General features: G+C 39.3%; 2 protein-coding genes across 11 annotated transcripts in view; one reads left to right on the top strand and one right to left on the bottom strand.

Moving 5' to 3' along the window:
• CAMSAP2 (calmodulin regulated spectrin associated protein family member 2) overlaps positions 1 to 10,382 on the bottom strand; it is an 89,190-nt gene extending 78,808 nt beyond the window's left edge. For all 4 annotated transcript variants that reach the window (XM_054833526.1, XM_054833528.1, XM_054833527.1 and 1 more), the window contains exon 1: positions 9,538 to 10,382. In XM_054833526.1, the coding sequence (XP_054689501.1) occupies positions 9,538 to 9,676 (139 nt within the window). In that variant the 5' untranslated portion in view covers positions 9,677 to 10,382. The remainder of the gene's footprint in view (positions 1 to 9,537) is intronic.
• Positions 10,383 to 10,462: 80 nt separating this feature from the next.
• DDX59 (DEAD-box helicase 59) overlaps positions 10,463 to 16,481 on the top strand; it is a 31,157-nt gene continuing 25,138 nt past the window's right edge. For all 7 annotated transcript variants that reach the window (XM_054833538.1, XM_054833545.1, XM_054833542.1 and 4 more), the window contains exon 1: positions 10,463 to 10,625. The gene's annotated coding sequence lies outside the window, so the exon portion shown is untranslated. The remainder of the gene's footprint in view (positions 10,626 to 16,481) is intronic.

The following is a 16,481-nucleotide window of genomic DNA, read 5'->3' as shown; positions in this document are numbered from 1 at the left end:
GGGTAGGAGGCATCAGGGAGGAAGAGATAAAGCCACCTGTAGTTTCTTAGAAGACCTAAAAAAGCTTCATTCCCATGTGGAAAAAATACCTCAAGGCAGGAGCAGTTAGCTACACACAAACAAAAGTCACATACTCTGTGTGATTCCCTGAAGACAATGACAGATTTCAAGTCTGAAAATCTGAGTCAGAAGAGAAATCCAAAGTCAGGAAATAAAAAAAAACATCGCCCATTAATGAGTAATTTCTGATCTTCTGCATCACTGAAACAGACCCTAAAGTGACAAGCTAAGATGCAATAAATGCATTTATCATGAAGGAATGATATCCACTACTGGGGTTTAGTGATGAAAAACCTCAATACACTAAAAAAAAACCAACCCAAAACAAAAAAACAAACCAAGATCAAGATGATAATTATCAAAGGCAAAGAGAATTATTTATAAGGAATATTTCAGCTTCTGAAAAATACAGCAAAAGACAAAATAAGACATGTGCCATTTCTTTTACTTCATTGGTGTTCACAAAAATAAATCTGGAATAGAAACTTATTGGTGTTCATAAAAATAAAACTGGAAATTTATTAGAGAAATAGAATACAGAAACAAGGGGCTAGGAAGAGAAACTGACTACAGACTTATATCTGAATTTATAAAAACAAAACATGTGAAAACATACAAATAAGGAATCCCTGCTGCAACAAGATCAGAAGTCTTCACAAAAATTCCCATCAGAGTTCCCTTTGCACAGAAAGAAACACATGCACTTTTCCCCATTTAAAACATGTATCAAACTGTTTGATATCAGAATAGATCTTTATAGAAGATTCAAACTGTGTTCTCATTTTTGTTATAGCTTAAAAAAAAAAGCAGAGCAGCCAGACATAGAGGAAACTTTTCTTGTTACTGATATCAAAGTAACAGCCCTTACAGAATCAGCATGCATTGCCTTTGCAGTCCTGTGGAGGGGAATTTCAAGGCTACATCCAGCTCTCAGCAGATTACCAGAACAACCAACAGGGTCAAACCCCTTTCTTAACAATCTCCAATCCTGCAAGAATTGTTAAACAGCTCTGTTAGGCAGAGAAGAATCTTAACACTAATTCCCAATATGTGCATTTTACCAGTCCCTTCCCTTTGCCCAACTGACAAGTCTTTCAAGATTAAACTGCGAAGTAAATGAACAGTTTTAAAATAAATACCTTGTTGCACATACTGCCATAAAGTACCATTTAACCTTGAAATTTATGGCAAAGTACAGCAATTATGTTAGAGAGATTTATCAGGGACACTGGGTTTGGGGAGTTGAGCACACAAAATATGGATGAGACCAAAGGAACTGGGTGTATTTCTGCTGCAGAGGCAGTGGGAGGATCTAACTGCACTCTTCCAGCACCCAACGGGCAGGTTTCAGAAACATGGACTTGGACTGTACAGTGAAGTGACAAAAGGCAGTGGTTGTGAGTTGTTGCATGGGAAATTTCAACTGGGTAAGTCAAAAAAAACCAAACTTCTCCGCAGTGAGAGCAGCAGAGCACAGGTTGCCTGGGGACTTGGCTGTGCAACTACCATCTCTGGGGACTTTCAATACTTGAGTGGACAAGGCCTTGAAAAACCTCCTTTAACTTTGAAGCTGGCTCTGCTTGGAGCAGAAGGTTAAACTACGTGATCTCCAGAGACTGCTTTCACCCTATTTTTTTTCCTAAACGTGTCAATAGGTCCACAGGTTTCAATTGTGGAAATCTTTTCTTGATAGGGGTTTTAAAAAAAAGAAGTTTGACATTCTGAATTTTGTCAATATTGAACTGTGAAGAAAATAAATGAAGCTAATGTACATATTCAATACACATGGAAAAGAACAAAGAGGAAATACCACATTAACCCAAAGCATTAACATAAATTTAAGAATCAGGCTAACTTTAAAAACAGTATTCAACATATCTTCATGTAATTTTTCCATAAATTATAATGCTCTCTTGAGAGAAGAAGGGGGGAAAAAAGAAAAAAGGAAAGAAAGTACTTATTCCAAGCTTTAAAGCAGACAAGGGATTATTATTCTCCCTCCTTCCCCCCCAGGAGATAGAATTGTAACTTAACTTTCCATTTAAACAGACAATTCTAAAGGGAAGGAATTATCTAAAAATAATTCATGGCTACAACCCTTGAATTTACCTTTAAAAGCTGTTTCATAAACAAAACACTCTGCTCAGGTAAGTGTGAATCAATCCTTGGAGGATAGGATGAATTCCTCCTTTGGAAAAAATTACTTGTATTAATGTGGAAAGTCCACACTTCTTTAAAAACAAACTGGTTTTTTGTAAAGTTTCTAGACTTCCATACAAATGAATACAATCCTTTGAGTTACACGACTACTGAGTTTTTTAAGTTTATAAGAGTGAACAATTCCAGATTTATGAATGTTTGCATTACGGAAATCCAAAAGCTTATAAGTCTTTGTCAACAAGGTCTCTTGTTTATACTATCCTCAGGAGTAAAAAAAAAAAGTTAAAATATCTCACCATCTCATTGAAATGTACACCATTCTTGGGAGCCAAAAGAACACATCAAGCCTCAGCCTAGAAAACTTCCATCTCTATATGTTACTGACGTCAATCAACAAAGATATTAAGGAAAAAAACCCAACTTATTTGTAGAAGACTGAGATTTAATATAAAATTATTTCATGAAAATACCTTTAAGTACTTCCTAGTGCAAGCCATTAGATGAATTTATGCCAAGTCTTAACGGACTCAGTTACTTGACAGTTTTCTGTAGGACAGCAAAGATATGCTTTTGCCATAAGGTAACACTGTTAAGTTACTTCATTCAGATTCCCACTTGCCAGCAAGGGTTCTGGTGCCCAGATGGCAAATATGGCACAAGAGAGCAGAGCCTGCATGGAAGTCAAGAGTCTGAGGACAGCACAGGTCAGAGAAGTGTGATTTATATTATTTTGCTTTTGATGAATTTTTGTAGTTGCCTCAGTAGAAGAGGGAGACATTTCAATTTGCTGTTTCATTCTGGAGACACCTTCAAGGACTCTGGTGAGTACTTCAGTTCTAAGATTTACAGCAGGTTAGTAATCCAATGGTCACACTGATGCTACTGAAAAAAAAGTAATAGTCATGAAACAAGACTTTTAATCAGGAAGCAGAAAACAAAATGAGACAGTTGATATTAAAAAAGAATTTTTACTTTTTTGTTTGTTAAATCAGTCTGCCACTTACATTGTTCTTGGCTAGCAGGCAGTAGGTGTACTTCTGCCTAGGGGCAAGTATCTAAAAGGTCCATCTATATAAATTTGTGGTAGACTTAATTTCAGTAGCACAATTCTTAACTTTGTCCACCTAACTAAACTGAACTTGAGAGATTCTTGGATTTACCATCACAGAAGTACTACAACCCTACCCTCCTGCCTCTAGATGCCACAAAAATAGACCACTATCCACTGCTTTGACAGCAGTTCTGCACTTATAAGGGATTCATTATTTAAAAACAAAACCCAAAAGCATCCAAGGAAAAAACATGCACAGGCTCTACCTTCATAGCCTACGCAGACTTCAGTTATTTTTTGAGCACTGAGAATCACATAAGAAATGCTCTACGGGGTCATGCTAATTGTCTTTCCTGTCCAATATTCTGTCTTTGGTAGCACAACAGGAAGCTCTCCTTGCAAAGCATACAGAATTTGTCTGGTAGGAGCATTTCTTATAAAAATGGGGAAGTTTAACATCTACTTTACTAAAACCTGCATATTGATTCAGGTTTTGATAAACAAAAGAATGACTTGGAATTACCCTGGCAATAAAGGTATCAATTCTTATTAGCATAAATATCCTCAGAACTTATTTGTGGGAAAGGTAAGGTATGAGAAATATAAAGATAATAGTATAGTTATAATCCCATCTCACTCAGCTAGCACCCTGATGACTGTTATAGTCAAGATATGATTTGAATAGCCTATAGAATAGGGCAAAAGATTGTTTCAGAAATTTAGAGATAAACACTTATTTATTGAGCTACTATAGGACTTTATTAAGCCAAAGAAAATTTTTGCCAGCCATATCTAGAAAGACTTGAGCTGACACATCTGCTTTGGTGTCTGGATTACAGGTTCTCTTAGCTTAAGGCTGCTTCTAATTGGAAGAAAAAAAAAACCAAGTAGTTAAAAGTTATTAATTTCAGGAGTGGAATTGTATCCAGTTTTGCTCATCCACCAGCTAGCTGTAGAAGTAAAATTATATAACATCTCATATTAGAAAGGCGATAAGTTCCTGATTAACAGCATATAAATACTCTCCCAAGTTTGGAAGAGAGCCACCTTTAAACATGGAGTCACTAAAGTAACCCAACAGATTACCATAAAGAATGGGGGGAGGAAGCTAAAATATATCTGCAGCAGTAACTGCAATGATGGTCAAAAAATATAAAAGAGAAACTAGGTATAGGTAGAAGAAATATGTTTCATCTCATCACCTGACATAGGTGAGCATTTGGCTACAGTCTTTGTCAGATCTATTGCACTCTGCAGACCCACACTTCAGTTGTAAAGACAAATAGGCTCAATGACATGAAGTCATTGAAATAACAGATTATAAACTACTCCACCTGAGGTCTATCATGTAGTAAGAATCTTGACAACTGTTAACTTATTAATTCACCTTCTCATACTTTTGTATGTATACAATCTATAACCTCAGATGACTCTCAAATCCAATAGATCCAGAGGCTCATACAATTTTATTTATTTACTTTAAAAAAGTGATCTACAGTCAAACCATGTTTTAAATGTGTTCTACAGAAAGGAGTGATACAATCAACTTCTAAGTAGACCATCTCAGTTGATGATTAGTCCAACCAAGTGACTTTAGTAGGATTGACCAAAGCATCAATTTGTCAGCAACTATTTTAGAGAAGTGATGGAAGGGAATATCCTCAGAAGAAATCTTCCTCACAAGACTCTCAAACATTTGCTTTTATATTCCAAACTCTTGTGCAAGTTTTTTCTAGCTGCCATACTGAATAAAAGTAAAGAAATATGGTATGCTAGGAAAAGATTAAAAGATGTTCTGGCCTGCAACACCCAACATAATAGATGAGAGTATTTAGTTAAAACTTGTTTCTGTCAGATACACAATGTCCATTTCCTCTCTTCATGGTTCTACTGGCAACATCTGCGAACAGCAGTAAGTAGCTGCATATGAATTCTGAAAGTATTAATCATCAGGAGAAAGCTATTTTTAAGTTTCTTGGGTAATGTTTAGTTGCAGATGACACAATTTGTAATCTATTGCTTCCAAATCTATAAAGGATAAATTTAATGTTAAAAGGTGTATGGACTATTTTATTTTGACTGCAGAAAACACTCACAACAATGTTTAGGATGAGCACTCAGACTTGTGCAGCTTTTATCTAGTTGTTAAGTTTACTCCTCTCAAAAAAAACTCTCATGCTAAACCAGTGAAATTTATTACTGTAGCAGAATAATATGTTGTATGGATAGTAGAACAGTAACAGATTTAACTTGACTTTAAAATTGTTCCCATGATTACCTAAGAATCATACACAGAGACAGCATATGATTAACTTAGTAAATAAAAATGTGATGCAAAGCTGTCTGAAAAACAATTTTCCAAGAGTATTCTGAGGTCTCCTATCAAATGGGAAGAATGTCTACTTGAAGGTTCAAGAATTAGTATTTTCATTCATACTAACTGAGGTTCTAGAGAAGCAATTCCAAGATACAAAGGGATTGAGAGCATTTTGGAGGACAAAATCAAAATCACCTGGAATAAGTGGAAGAAGGGCTTTGAAAATAGGATGCAGTTATGTAAGTATAGCTGCAAAGCAGGAACCTACAACTGTACAATTACAAGATGGGAACAAGTGAGTAGGCAGCAGTTCTGCAGAGAAATATACAGAGCTACAGTGAATCACAGACTGAATGAGTCAACAATTCTAGGCTGATGCAAAAATGACAAACATCATATTCTAGTGATTAAATGAGAGTATTATGGGTTGGAAAGATGAAGTAATTTTTCAAATCTACCCTGTACTGGTAAGGGTTTAGCTGGACCATTAGATCTAGATTTAGGCATAGAACTCATGCAACCCGACCACAGGGAAAAAAAAAAACCCACCACAGGAAAATAACAAACCAAAAACCCCGCAGAGTCCAAAAAAGCTTGACTTACAAAAATGAAGCTGAAAAAGTCTATTGTGTCTAAACAGCAGAATAGAGAAGAGACACTGTTTTTATTATGTGGAAGGTGTTATAAAAAGGTAAGGCACCCACCATTCTCACATCCACCGGGAACAGGATAAGTAATAGGTTTACAGTGTAGCAAAAGACATCAAGATTATTATGTTGTTCTAACATCTAGAGATAAATAAAGATTCAAATTGACTAGCAGACATACCATGGAATCTCTATAATTACAGATTTTTTAAAAAAAATGGGCTAAACAAACATCTGTCAGGGATGATGTATATTTAGTTCAGCCTGTCTTTAGGTTGGCGGATGGATAACAAATTTTCCAGCCACATTTTCTACATCTATAGTACAGTGAGAAGACAAAAACTTCACACTCCAGAATAATGAAATCCACTTCTGTTGTTTACGAAATAAAAAGGATGCAGAGTAACACAACATCAAGACCTTTTAAAAATTATTCCTATGAAGTAGGTCTCATTATATTTTTAAGTCGAGGCATATAACATCAATATATTCAACCACTTCTTTGGAAAGCAGTTTTTCTATACTGAAATGGTTAACTTCCAGCATTGGGAGTCAGTGCTGAAATTTAGTGTTTGCAGATTTAACTTCTAAGATCAAACATTCCCACTTTCATACTTCACACTTTTTGTTAGTTTCCCTCCCCTTTCAGTTACTGTAAGTTGTGTCACAAATAATTTATTTATTACAAAACATTTAACCTGACCTGTCCTAACACTGATACATTTTCTTGCAACAGAACATCAAGGCACAAAATCCTACACTCCCTCAACACTTACTTATGAATGCTGTCTTCAATTAGTATTTCTTAAAAAATTCTTCATACAAGATGCCTTCAACATGACTCTTAGTATACTTGTACTCTCATAAGGGACCTTACTAATAAGGCAACTTACATTGACTCACCTGTGTTGCGGGCCAGACTACTCTTGCAGCTTTACTGAAGACAAGAGCAATATACAATTGGTCTCTCGGTTTTTGTATGCAGATATCAAACACCAAAAGCCACTACTAAATGTTAATGAACAGTACCTATTTCAAAGTCTTTTTTCAAGAGACAATCCTCTTCACAACACCTAGCCAAGCTGTATCCACAATTTTGATGATATTAAAATATGCTTTTAAGAATGTGAAATATGTCCATTGAAAGATGTGCTCATGTGATATATAAAGATTTAGACTTCTTCAATGGGTACATGATTGCAACAACTTGTACTTTTCATTAATCAAAATGAATGGTATTAGTTTATTTCAGAGAGGGTGGGGAAAAAAATCCTTCATTTCCCCTGCCCACTTAAGGCATTCCAACATTTCAAGCATAAAAAAAAGAAATAAAAAAGAGGCATCCATAAACACACGAATCATCCTTTGTAATTCCTTTGTACAAATGCATACAGCAATAGGTAGAAGACATGACTGAGGTTGTGACCTACTCCAAAGAACTAAAACAAATAATTTAACAAACCCAAACTTCCTTCCTTCTTGGAAAAGGTCTTCTGTTTCACTCCAAGTATAAAGGAAGCGTTTGTATTGCAGGCATGCAAGTCTTGTATACTGTTTTTCCCTACCTCAGCCACAAACTCTTCTTTGAGGCGACTAGCGATATTAACCTAGTGGAAGAACCGTGAGATCAGAAACACTACAATTGTGTATGTTTACCTCTCTTCCTACTATTACATTACAGCAGTACTTAGAGGGCAGATGGAGCTATTTTCTCTCTAATCATGTTTCATTTGTACATCTCAGAACAACCACAGTAATGAATAGAAAGAGTAAAGGAAGCTGGTTTGGATCACACTTTCTACAGAAAAGTACCCTGCAAGTTGCTTTACACATCCAATAGAAACTCAACCAATATAAACCAAGACATTTCAACCACAGGCTGTGAATCTGTCCAACTCCAGTAGAAAAAGGTTTTCAGGTTAGAATGCTGGGTTATATTGCACAAGCACTGTACACCCAGATTCCCATGAGTAGAGACTATAGAACTAAGCTACCTAAAAAAATAATGATTTCTGAAAATGTTCAATCAAGTACTTCCAAGAGTTTTCACTACTACTATTTTACCCCTCATGTCTGCATAGCTAATAAAGCCATATATAAAAAATATTAAATACTTGCCTAGATTTCACCAAAGAAATTAAGCAGAGTTTATTGACAAATCTTTAAATATAAATAGCATCTTGATCTTTTTTCTTTCTAAAGTGACAAACATGCATCTTACTTCAGTAGCTACTGACCTTACTGAAATTTCACCAGGTTCAACCACTTCTTTTAAAAGTAGCTTTTTGGAAGCACCACATCAAATATCATCAGCTCCCAGGGGCATCATAAAGGTACACCTTTAACCCTGTTCAAATACATAACAATGCTCCTGCCCTAAATGCAAAAGTTACAAAATTCCAGAAGGAGGAACCTTTTCCTGTTATTCTACAAAGAACAGGGGTAAAAATATTGACTGTTAATATATAACTCACCTTTCAAAGAAGAACTTTCTTTTTAATCCACAGAAAATTAAGTGATTAATATACCACAGCTATATTAAAAACCCCCAGCTTGGTAAATTTTCAAAATGCTTCCCTCAGACGACCTCTGTAAGTCTGGTATTCCTCAAGGCCCAACAGTATTTCAGGCATAGAATAATAGGTCTGGTATTCCTCAAGGCCCAGGTTTTCAAAGACAGAGCAGTAATGCCTTTTCAGAGGCATTACAATCAATTCCATTTATGCTTACGGACAAGGAGAGGCTTCTGTATTGTGCAGGCCAAAAACCTGGCATTAAACGCTCTTTTTCCTGAAACCCTTATTGTTTAACCACCCAAAAGGCTACAGGCTACTGTCACACATGTCAAAACTAACAGCGCACATCCATTTCCGTTGCTAGCCCCCAATTCAGCTCTTAAACAACGTTAGGAAAAATTTTGAAACGACAGGCAAACATGGATTGCTGGTGTTTTTTCACGTTCTAGAAGCATGACCCGGGGAATAAATAATACACAATTAACAGAGTTTGATTCTTCAAATAAAATTGTATTAGCACCAATACACAAAAATTACTCGCTAATGGAAACAGTGGTTTCTCCAGAAAGATTACAGGTAATTAAAGAAAAACAAAAGAAAATCTAAAAACCTCACAAGGGGTAAGGAACCTAAATAGGAGGGAACAGACCAAAACCATTTCCTAGGCACCTCCTACCCGCCCCCCCCCCGCCTCAGCTCCGCAGGGAAGGGCTCGCACGTCCTCAGGAGCGAAGCAACCAAGCAGGAACCAGCATCAAAGAAAAGGAAGAAGAAGACGCCACCTACCTGTCCCAAAGGCTTTGGCCACCAGCCAGGCGAGATTACAGGCGATTTTCGCTCGGGAGAAATCATAATGGTCAAAGGGTTTGATGGCAGGAACAATGAAAGTCTTCCTCATCTCCTTGGCGTCTGCGGCATCCCCCATCTTCTCACAGGACCCCCGGCAATTCGGAACTTACATGGTTTTTCCTCCTCCTCCTCCTTCTCCCGCAGCCGGGAGAGACGGCTGTAAATACGCCGACAGCAGCTGAGGGCAGCGCTGAACCCAGCTGTCCGTAAAGGGCTAACGCCGCCTCCCGCCTTCCTCTGCACAGGAATGTGGCAGAGCCCGAGTGTCCTCCTCTTCTTCTTCTTCTTCTTTTTCCTCCTCCTCCTCGCTCTTTGTCTCAATTCACTCACGACGCCGTCCCTCACCCCCCGAAAAACGGCCCCCGGCGGCCCCGGCCCCCCCTCCCCCAGGGAGACCCTCCGGGCAGGGCTGGGCGCCCCAGGCCGCCACAGCCTCCAGCCCCTCGGCCTAGGGCGGGAGCCGCCCGCAAGGCCCCCACAGCCGCAGCGGGCCGGGACGCGGCCCTTCCCGGCCCCAGCGGAGGCACCGAGATGTCAAAACGCCGGGGACCTGCCCGAAAACGCTGCGAAGCTCGTCCCGCCGCCCCGCCTCAGCAGCAGCCTACGGTGGGCTGGGAGCGACACCAGCTACCCCGCCGCTGCCCCTTGTCCAGGCGCTGCCCCAGCCGCCCCTCAGCGAGACAACACGCTCCCGGCTCCCCTCAGCAGCTGCCGCTGCGGTTTTCCACCCGCGGCTGCCGCACTCGACGGGCGACACACGGCTGCGCATGCGCTAACGCCACGGCCGCCGCCCCCGCCCAACAAGGGCGGGGCGGGGAGCGCGAGAGGGAGGGGCGGGGCGGGGCGCTCTCCGCCGTCGGGCGGTCACGTGATCGCCCCCTCTCTACAAGGGGGTTCTTGGCGCCGGGCTGGCTCCTCGCCTCAGGTGGGGTGGGCCTTGCCTCAGGCGGGAGAGCCGGGGAAGCTCGGCCAGGCTCAGCCCGGCCGTAACCCAGCGGGAGAGAGGGGCGGAGTGTTTCCCGCCGGTAAGGGGGCGTCTGGTGGTGCCCGTCCGTGGGGAAAAAGGGCGGTGTCCCTCGGCCGCAGGGCCCGCCCGCTGCTGGCGTCGCTCCTTTCCTGGCGGGGCCGGACGCGTCTTCCCGCGCGCGGCCGTTGGCCTTCGGCGGTGTCTTCTGGGAAGGTCGGGATCAGCCCCAGCGCCCGGATCACAGCGTGCCTCACGTGTAGGGGGGCACTCTGGGGAGCCGGCGGCCGCCTTGTTGCGGGGCAGCTCGGTGGGCTGGGGCCGCTGACTGGAGCAGGGAGCGCTGCCGAGGGGACGGGCTTTTCATCCCTCTCGTGTGTATTTGTTCCTCCTGTCTTAAATTGCGTCTATGTGTAACTTCTCAAATAGTCGGATAGAAAAATGACAGAGCCTTAAAATGGTTCAAGGCCTGTTCACATAATAGCTGTGATAACAAGCAGTAGTAACAATTTGCCCTAGAGACCATCTGCTGTCTCACTCGCAAGTACCTGGGCTGTTTTTGGAAATGTATACAATCACTTTAACAGTGGCCTGTGTGGAAAGAAGTATTAGTCACAGTAGGAACTAGTAACCGGGTGATTAATGACTTGCATTCAAACAGGATTGGATGAGTTAGCTTTGAAGTGTGGGTCTGAGGGTGCGGCTGTGCTGGTGAGCGGCTGCTGCTGATGGGAAGGTCCTGCCTTTGTATGGCCACTGTGTAATTGGTGACCAGCAGCGCCAGGGGGTACTAAATTTGTGCTTTTTAGCATCAAATAGTTATTAGGTTGGTGTAATGTAGAAGTGTGTCCTCCTTCCCTGCCAACCTGGGTGCTCTAGCAGCTGTGTGGTGAGCCAGTTCAAGAAGCTGATCAGGCCAAGAATTAATAGTTTCTTTTTTGTAGTTAGTTTTTTATCTGGCTGAGCTTTCTTGGGTCACTAAAGGACCACTCCTGACTTACAGTAATTATTAGTTAACCTGTCTCCTCCCCCCCCCCCCCCCTGCGGTAATTTAGTGAGCATCTTCCTAAATTGTTGCAGTGGAGGGTGGCAGCCTGAGGTGGGTTGATTTTTGAGGGGTTTTTTTTGGTCCTACTGAATGTGGAAAAGAATATTTAGGCACAGTCTTAGCATTACACTGTAATGTTTCAAATAATATTTTATCTAAACTGTTATTTCTTTGTGTTTAAAGTGGACTGTGAATTGATCTGGACAGAGATTTTTCCATTGTTACATGGCTATCTATGCTTCTAGCACTTCATGTGCACAATGATACAAATACTATGATTATGAGGCTATAGTGTACTTTACAGTTTTGCTGACCTGAAATACTGAATCTGTATTTACTAGTAATGAGTAAATGAAAGGATTGTGGGGAGGTCAACATTTGAAGATATTATTGCTGTCTCCCCATATGCTCTCTGGGATGGGATTCCCAAACTGTCATGCATACCACTCATAAGTGGCACATAGCTAGCTACAAAACTAGGAGCTACTGTTGGCGGTATTCAGCAGAAGGGAGGGGAGGAGGAAAGTTTAGAAATCCTTGCTTTAGCACACTTATGACAGAAATTCCTAGATCCTCTACAGCAGAAATAGGAATAATAATACCAAATTAACATATGGGTGTGACTTGGGAAAATTTTCCCTATTCAGGAAAAGCATATGCTTAGTTTTCAACAACTAAAGTAAAACCTGTATTTGCATGTGTTCCTGAATTATTTTTATATATGTACTTTGGAAATAAGTTATATTAGACACTTAACATTATTTTAACTAATTTTTATTTTATATTGCCACTAGAAAACTAGTTTAATTATTCCTGTATATTTAACAACAAACACCTAGAATCCATATGCTTTAAAATCTCAAATGATTAGAGTTAGAAAAAGTACATATGTCCCAGATCCCAACTCATTTGTTTCTTGCATGACTAAGAAAATACCTAAAAATTAGATCAACCTACAAGGAAAACATGTTTAGGAAAACTATAAGGCCATTATGTACATATGAGGGATATAGGATCTACTTTGAGAGGTCATAAGATTACAAACTAGTCCCTATAAAATGATACAAAACTTTCAGAAACACCTTTCTTACAGAAATGTGGCATAATCCAAATAAGGTGTCATTAGTTATGTGTAATGTACTCCTGCATTTATCATCTGTTCCTATGCACTTGCAAAACATAACGTGTACATATGTACTGTACATTGAGACTAGTGACACTTACCTGAAGCAAATAAAAATCCCAAAATTCTTGTAATCATGAGTCCCTTCTTAAAAAAAAAAGTGAATATTGTTTTAGAGAATGCATCTCAAAAATGGCAATAGATACAATTATAGATGGGATATAGATAAACATTGCTACTAGTTTAATTTAAAATGCAGAAATTTTTGTGGGTGCAGCCTTTGTACCAGTTAAATTTGTTCAGAGTCATAGAACAAAATCTAAAAAAGCTGTGTTGTGGTAACTGCAGTCAAAGTGGTTTTTTTTTTAATTCGCTCAGTGCTCTTAGGAGTGAGTGCATGAATGTAAAATCTAATATGTGTAAGTGAAAAAAGACATCACCACCAGTTGCTGGAGTTCTTGTGCCAGTTCATCTACTTTTGCAGACATGCTAAAATGTGATCTGCTTATTGCACTGTCAAAGATATCAACAGTCAACATGGAAAATGATTAAAATTTGCTCTCATTGTTCAGAGTAGATAAACAGAAAAATTGAGTGAGGAGTCATCCCCTTCTGCTCTGCTCCCGTTTATCCATCTTAAAATATTTTAAATAGTGAGAATCTCTTCTGTACGCAATCTTTCTGCTGCAAAGTATTTTATACTTCAAAATTCATTCCAAGTGGAAAGACAAAGTATTATGGATTAAAACAAGCAGTTCACAGATACTTTTTTTTACCTTCTTTCTCCCTTCTTTTGCTTTCCCTCCCTCAACCCCAAATTAGAAACCCATTTGACTAGTTTTATCCTGTAATTACATCATAGGCCTGATTCTTCACTGTCATGTGTTTAGTCATTTACATAGTTGGTATACCAAGCCTGTAGTCAGTGTCAGGCAACAGGAACAAATAAGACCATGAAGCTATGAATAATGGTGTGGGTCACGGTTGTTGCTAATAGCCTTAAGCTTGGGAGATAGTGAAATAAGTCTTGAGTAACAATTTTATACCTCTCTTTTTTCAATTGGTTTAAGATTCACTTGGCTTCTGAAGAGGCTGTGTATAGAGTAGATGCCCTTCGACTAAATTCAGGCTAGTGCTAGATTGCAGAGAGTGTTCAAGCTGGAGTAAGATTTCATGCGTGATTTCTTCTTTCACAATACTTGATGATAAAGGTAATGTAAAATGTTTTAAATTAGCAATACCATTACTGCTTTTGCTGTGGCACTGTCTGTAGCCAGACTCTGCACTAGTGAACAGGCATCAAGCTACCTACAAAGGGTAGTAAAAACTACCATTTCAGATTAGCTGGTTGTATTAGGGCAAATCCACAAACAGGAGTTCACAGCAACTATTCTGCCATGTAATGCTTCAGCCTTGATGTTGGAAAAAGGCTAGGAATAACACCATGGGGATATTATCTTAAATTGCTGCCATCAAATCTGCCTATTTAGGATGATCCCATCTGTTTGCCTTAGCTTAGAGGCTATCAGTCACGATAGAAATGGTAGTAGCTGAGGGGAGGGGTGTGCTCTGTAGCCTGTAACCTCTGGCAAAGAGGCAGAGTGCACAACTTGATGTGGTGCTGTCAGACTATCAACATACAGACCAAGAATCAGTCATGTCCCAATGTGATCCTTAAGAAATGTGCTTGTTGACTTCAGTAGGTTTTATGTTGAGTATGTGAGATTGAACAGGTAATCTATAAATGATTCTGTAATGTTATTACAGCCTAAGGATGACTTGTGAAATGCAATTACTGATATTCCAGCCTCTTAAACTTACGATATTTTATTAAATATACTTCCTTATAAGTAATGGTAAAACCATGAGAGTTAAGAAATTATACATTTAAATAGATATTACCAAGTGAGCGATTGTCTGAATTATTAAACTTCTTTGGAATTATTACTGAAATGCATGTATGTGGTTTCTGCAAGCTAGGAGTTTTCTTGGAGCGTAAATTTGGAGGGGAGTATGTTCTTCCTGTTTCAGGATGATACAAAAGTACAGGAACAGTTACATAATTATTTTCTTACAAATTATTTTATTAATTTGTAATCAGAAAGTGCTGAGGCATTTAAAAGGGAAGATAGTTTACCAACTTTACAGATTCTAGTAGAATCATGAGCTGAAGCAAAAATAAAGCTTTGTATGACATTTTACTTGGATTGTCTGTGACTTTTGATATGGTTAAAATTAAAAAAAGGAAAAAGGTAGAGTAATAGCTACTTTAGCTCATTTACTACTGAAATCTGCACAACCAAAAAGCTGCCCAATGAGAATCAAATGTGGTACCTAATAGTTGCTTCTCTTAATACTTGGCTGCTCCTGGTTTCATTTCCTGAACTTGGCTTTGACCTAATATGGCTCCATGAAGGGGGAAAAATCTACATCTTCCCCTCCCATGCCCTAGTACCACCAAGCAGGTACCAGATCTGTCCCTTTCCTGTGGTCTGTGAGAGGCAAAACCTCTTGGCTCCGTCAACACTCATGACTAGTTGGTTTGTCTCTTTCTCTGGTTACTTTGGTGTCTTCTTTTCTGAGATGTTTTTTTGTTTATTTCTTAATCTGTTTTTTACACTGACTGCTTTCATGTTCTGCCCATCTCCTGGAATTGCAGTCATGCTAGGGTGGGGGGGTTAGATGACTGTTCTTCCCAAGTGTGCTCCCTAATTCCAGTGCTTTCTCCTTCTTGATGTTCCACTGTTGTCAGAGAATGAGTGCCCTGCTATAACTGATATATACGTAAAATAAGTGTAAAGTGGGAAATTTACATTCACAAAATGACTTTGTACCAAAAAAAAAAAAAAGGAATGTTATTACCATTATGGTACCCGTTAGATAATGCTTTATTTGCACTCAAGTTCAGAGGAAAATGGGCATGACTAGTTTACAAATTGTGCGTTCAGGTATAAGAAGTTTAAATTGGTTAGCAAGACTTCACCAAATCTGAATGAGAGTGAATTTTAAATTGTGCAGTTTTTTCTGTTGAACTGTAGTCCGCTGAAGTGATTGGCTGACTTTTTTTCGTTCTGCTTCTACACATGAAGAAAGATCTGAATGTTCATAAAAGCTCATTTGTTTTGAGCATGCACATGATTTATTAGTGGAGCATGAATAGACTTCAGTTTCCCATCTTTTGGCCCTGCTTTCAGTTTCCACTGAAGCTCATGTGTGTCTGAATGAGCCTAGCAGTAAATAGGAGAGAATGCTCTGTTAGAACAGTAAAATTCTGGTGTCATTTAATCACAGCAGAATTGTTTTTTGGAAGGGGTGGCAGTGAAGGTGGATGAGGAGAGGAAAGCAAGGGAGTAGCATAGGAGACTACCCAATGAAGGGTTTTTTTCTATATATCTTCTTTGAAACATCATCATCCAATTTTTCACTGAATTTTTTAGGCAGTTTCTCTGTTTCCCTTAATTTATGGAGAAATTGCATAATTTTGAGGAATTTTTTATTATTACTTTAGGGAACAGGTGTAAATATCTGCTATGCTGTTTAAAAAGTGGCTGTGGAAAGTGTGTATCAAAGATTTTTATTGTAATCTTTCATTTATACATAGTGACCCTTGATGGTGTTGGAGATTTTGTTTCTGCATGCACAGTAAGGTCAGCAGAACCTAAGTGCATGGAACTCTGTTACATTTAATTCTCTTTTGGCATAACTTAATTTGTTTATAATATTTTCTGAGTAACTTTACAAGATGT

Source organism: Grus americana, chromosome 8, assembly GCF_028858705.1.
Source record: "Grus americana isolate bGruAme1 chromosome 8, bGruAme1.mat, whole genome shotgun sequence".
NCBI lineage: Eukaryota > Metazoa > Chordata > Aves > Gruiformes > Gruidae > Grus > Grus americana.
The sequence above is the reverse complement of the archived record's forward strand: the minus strand, read 5'-3'. Positions and strand labels throughout refer to the sequence as shown.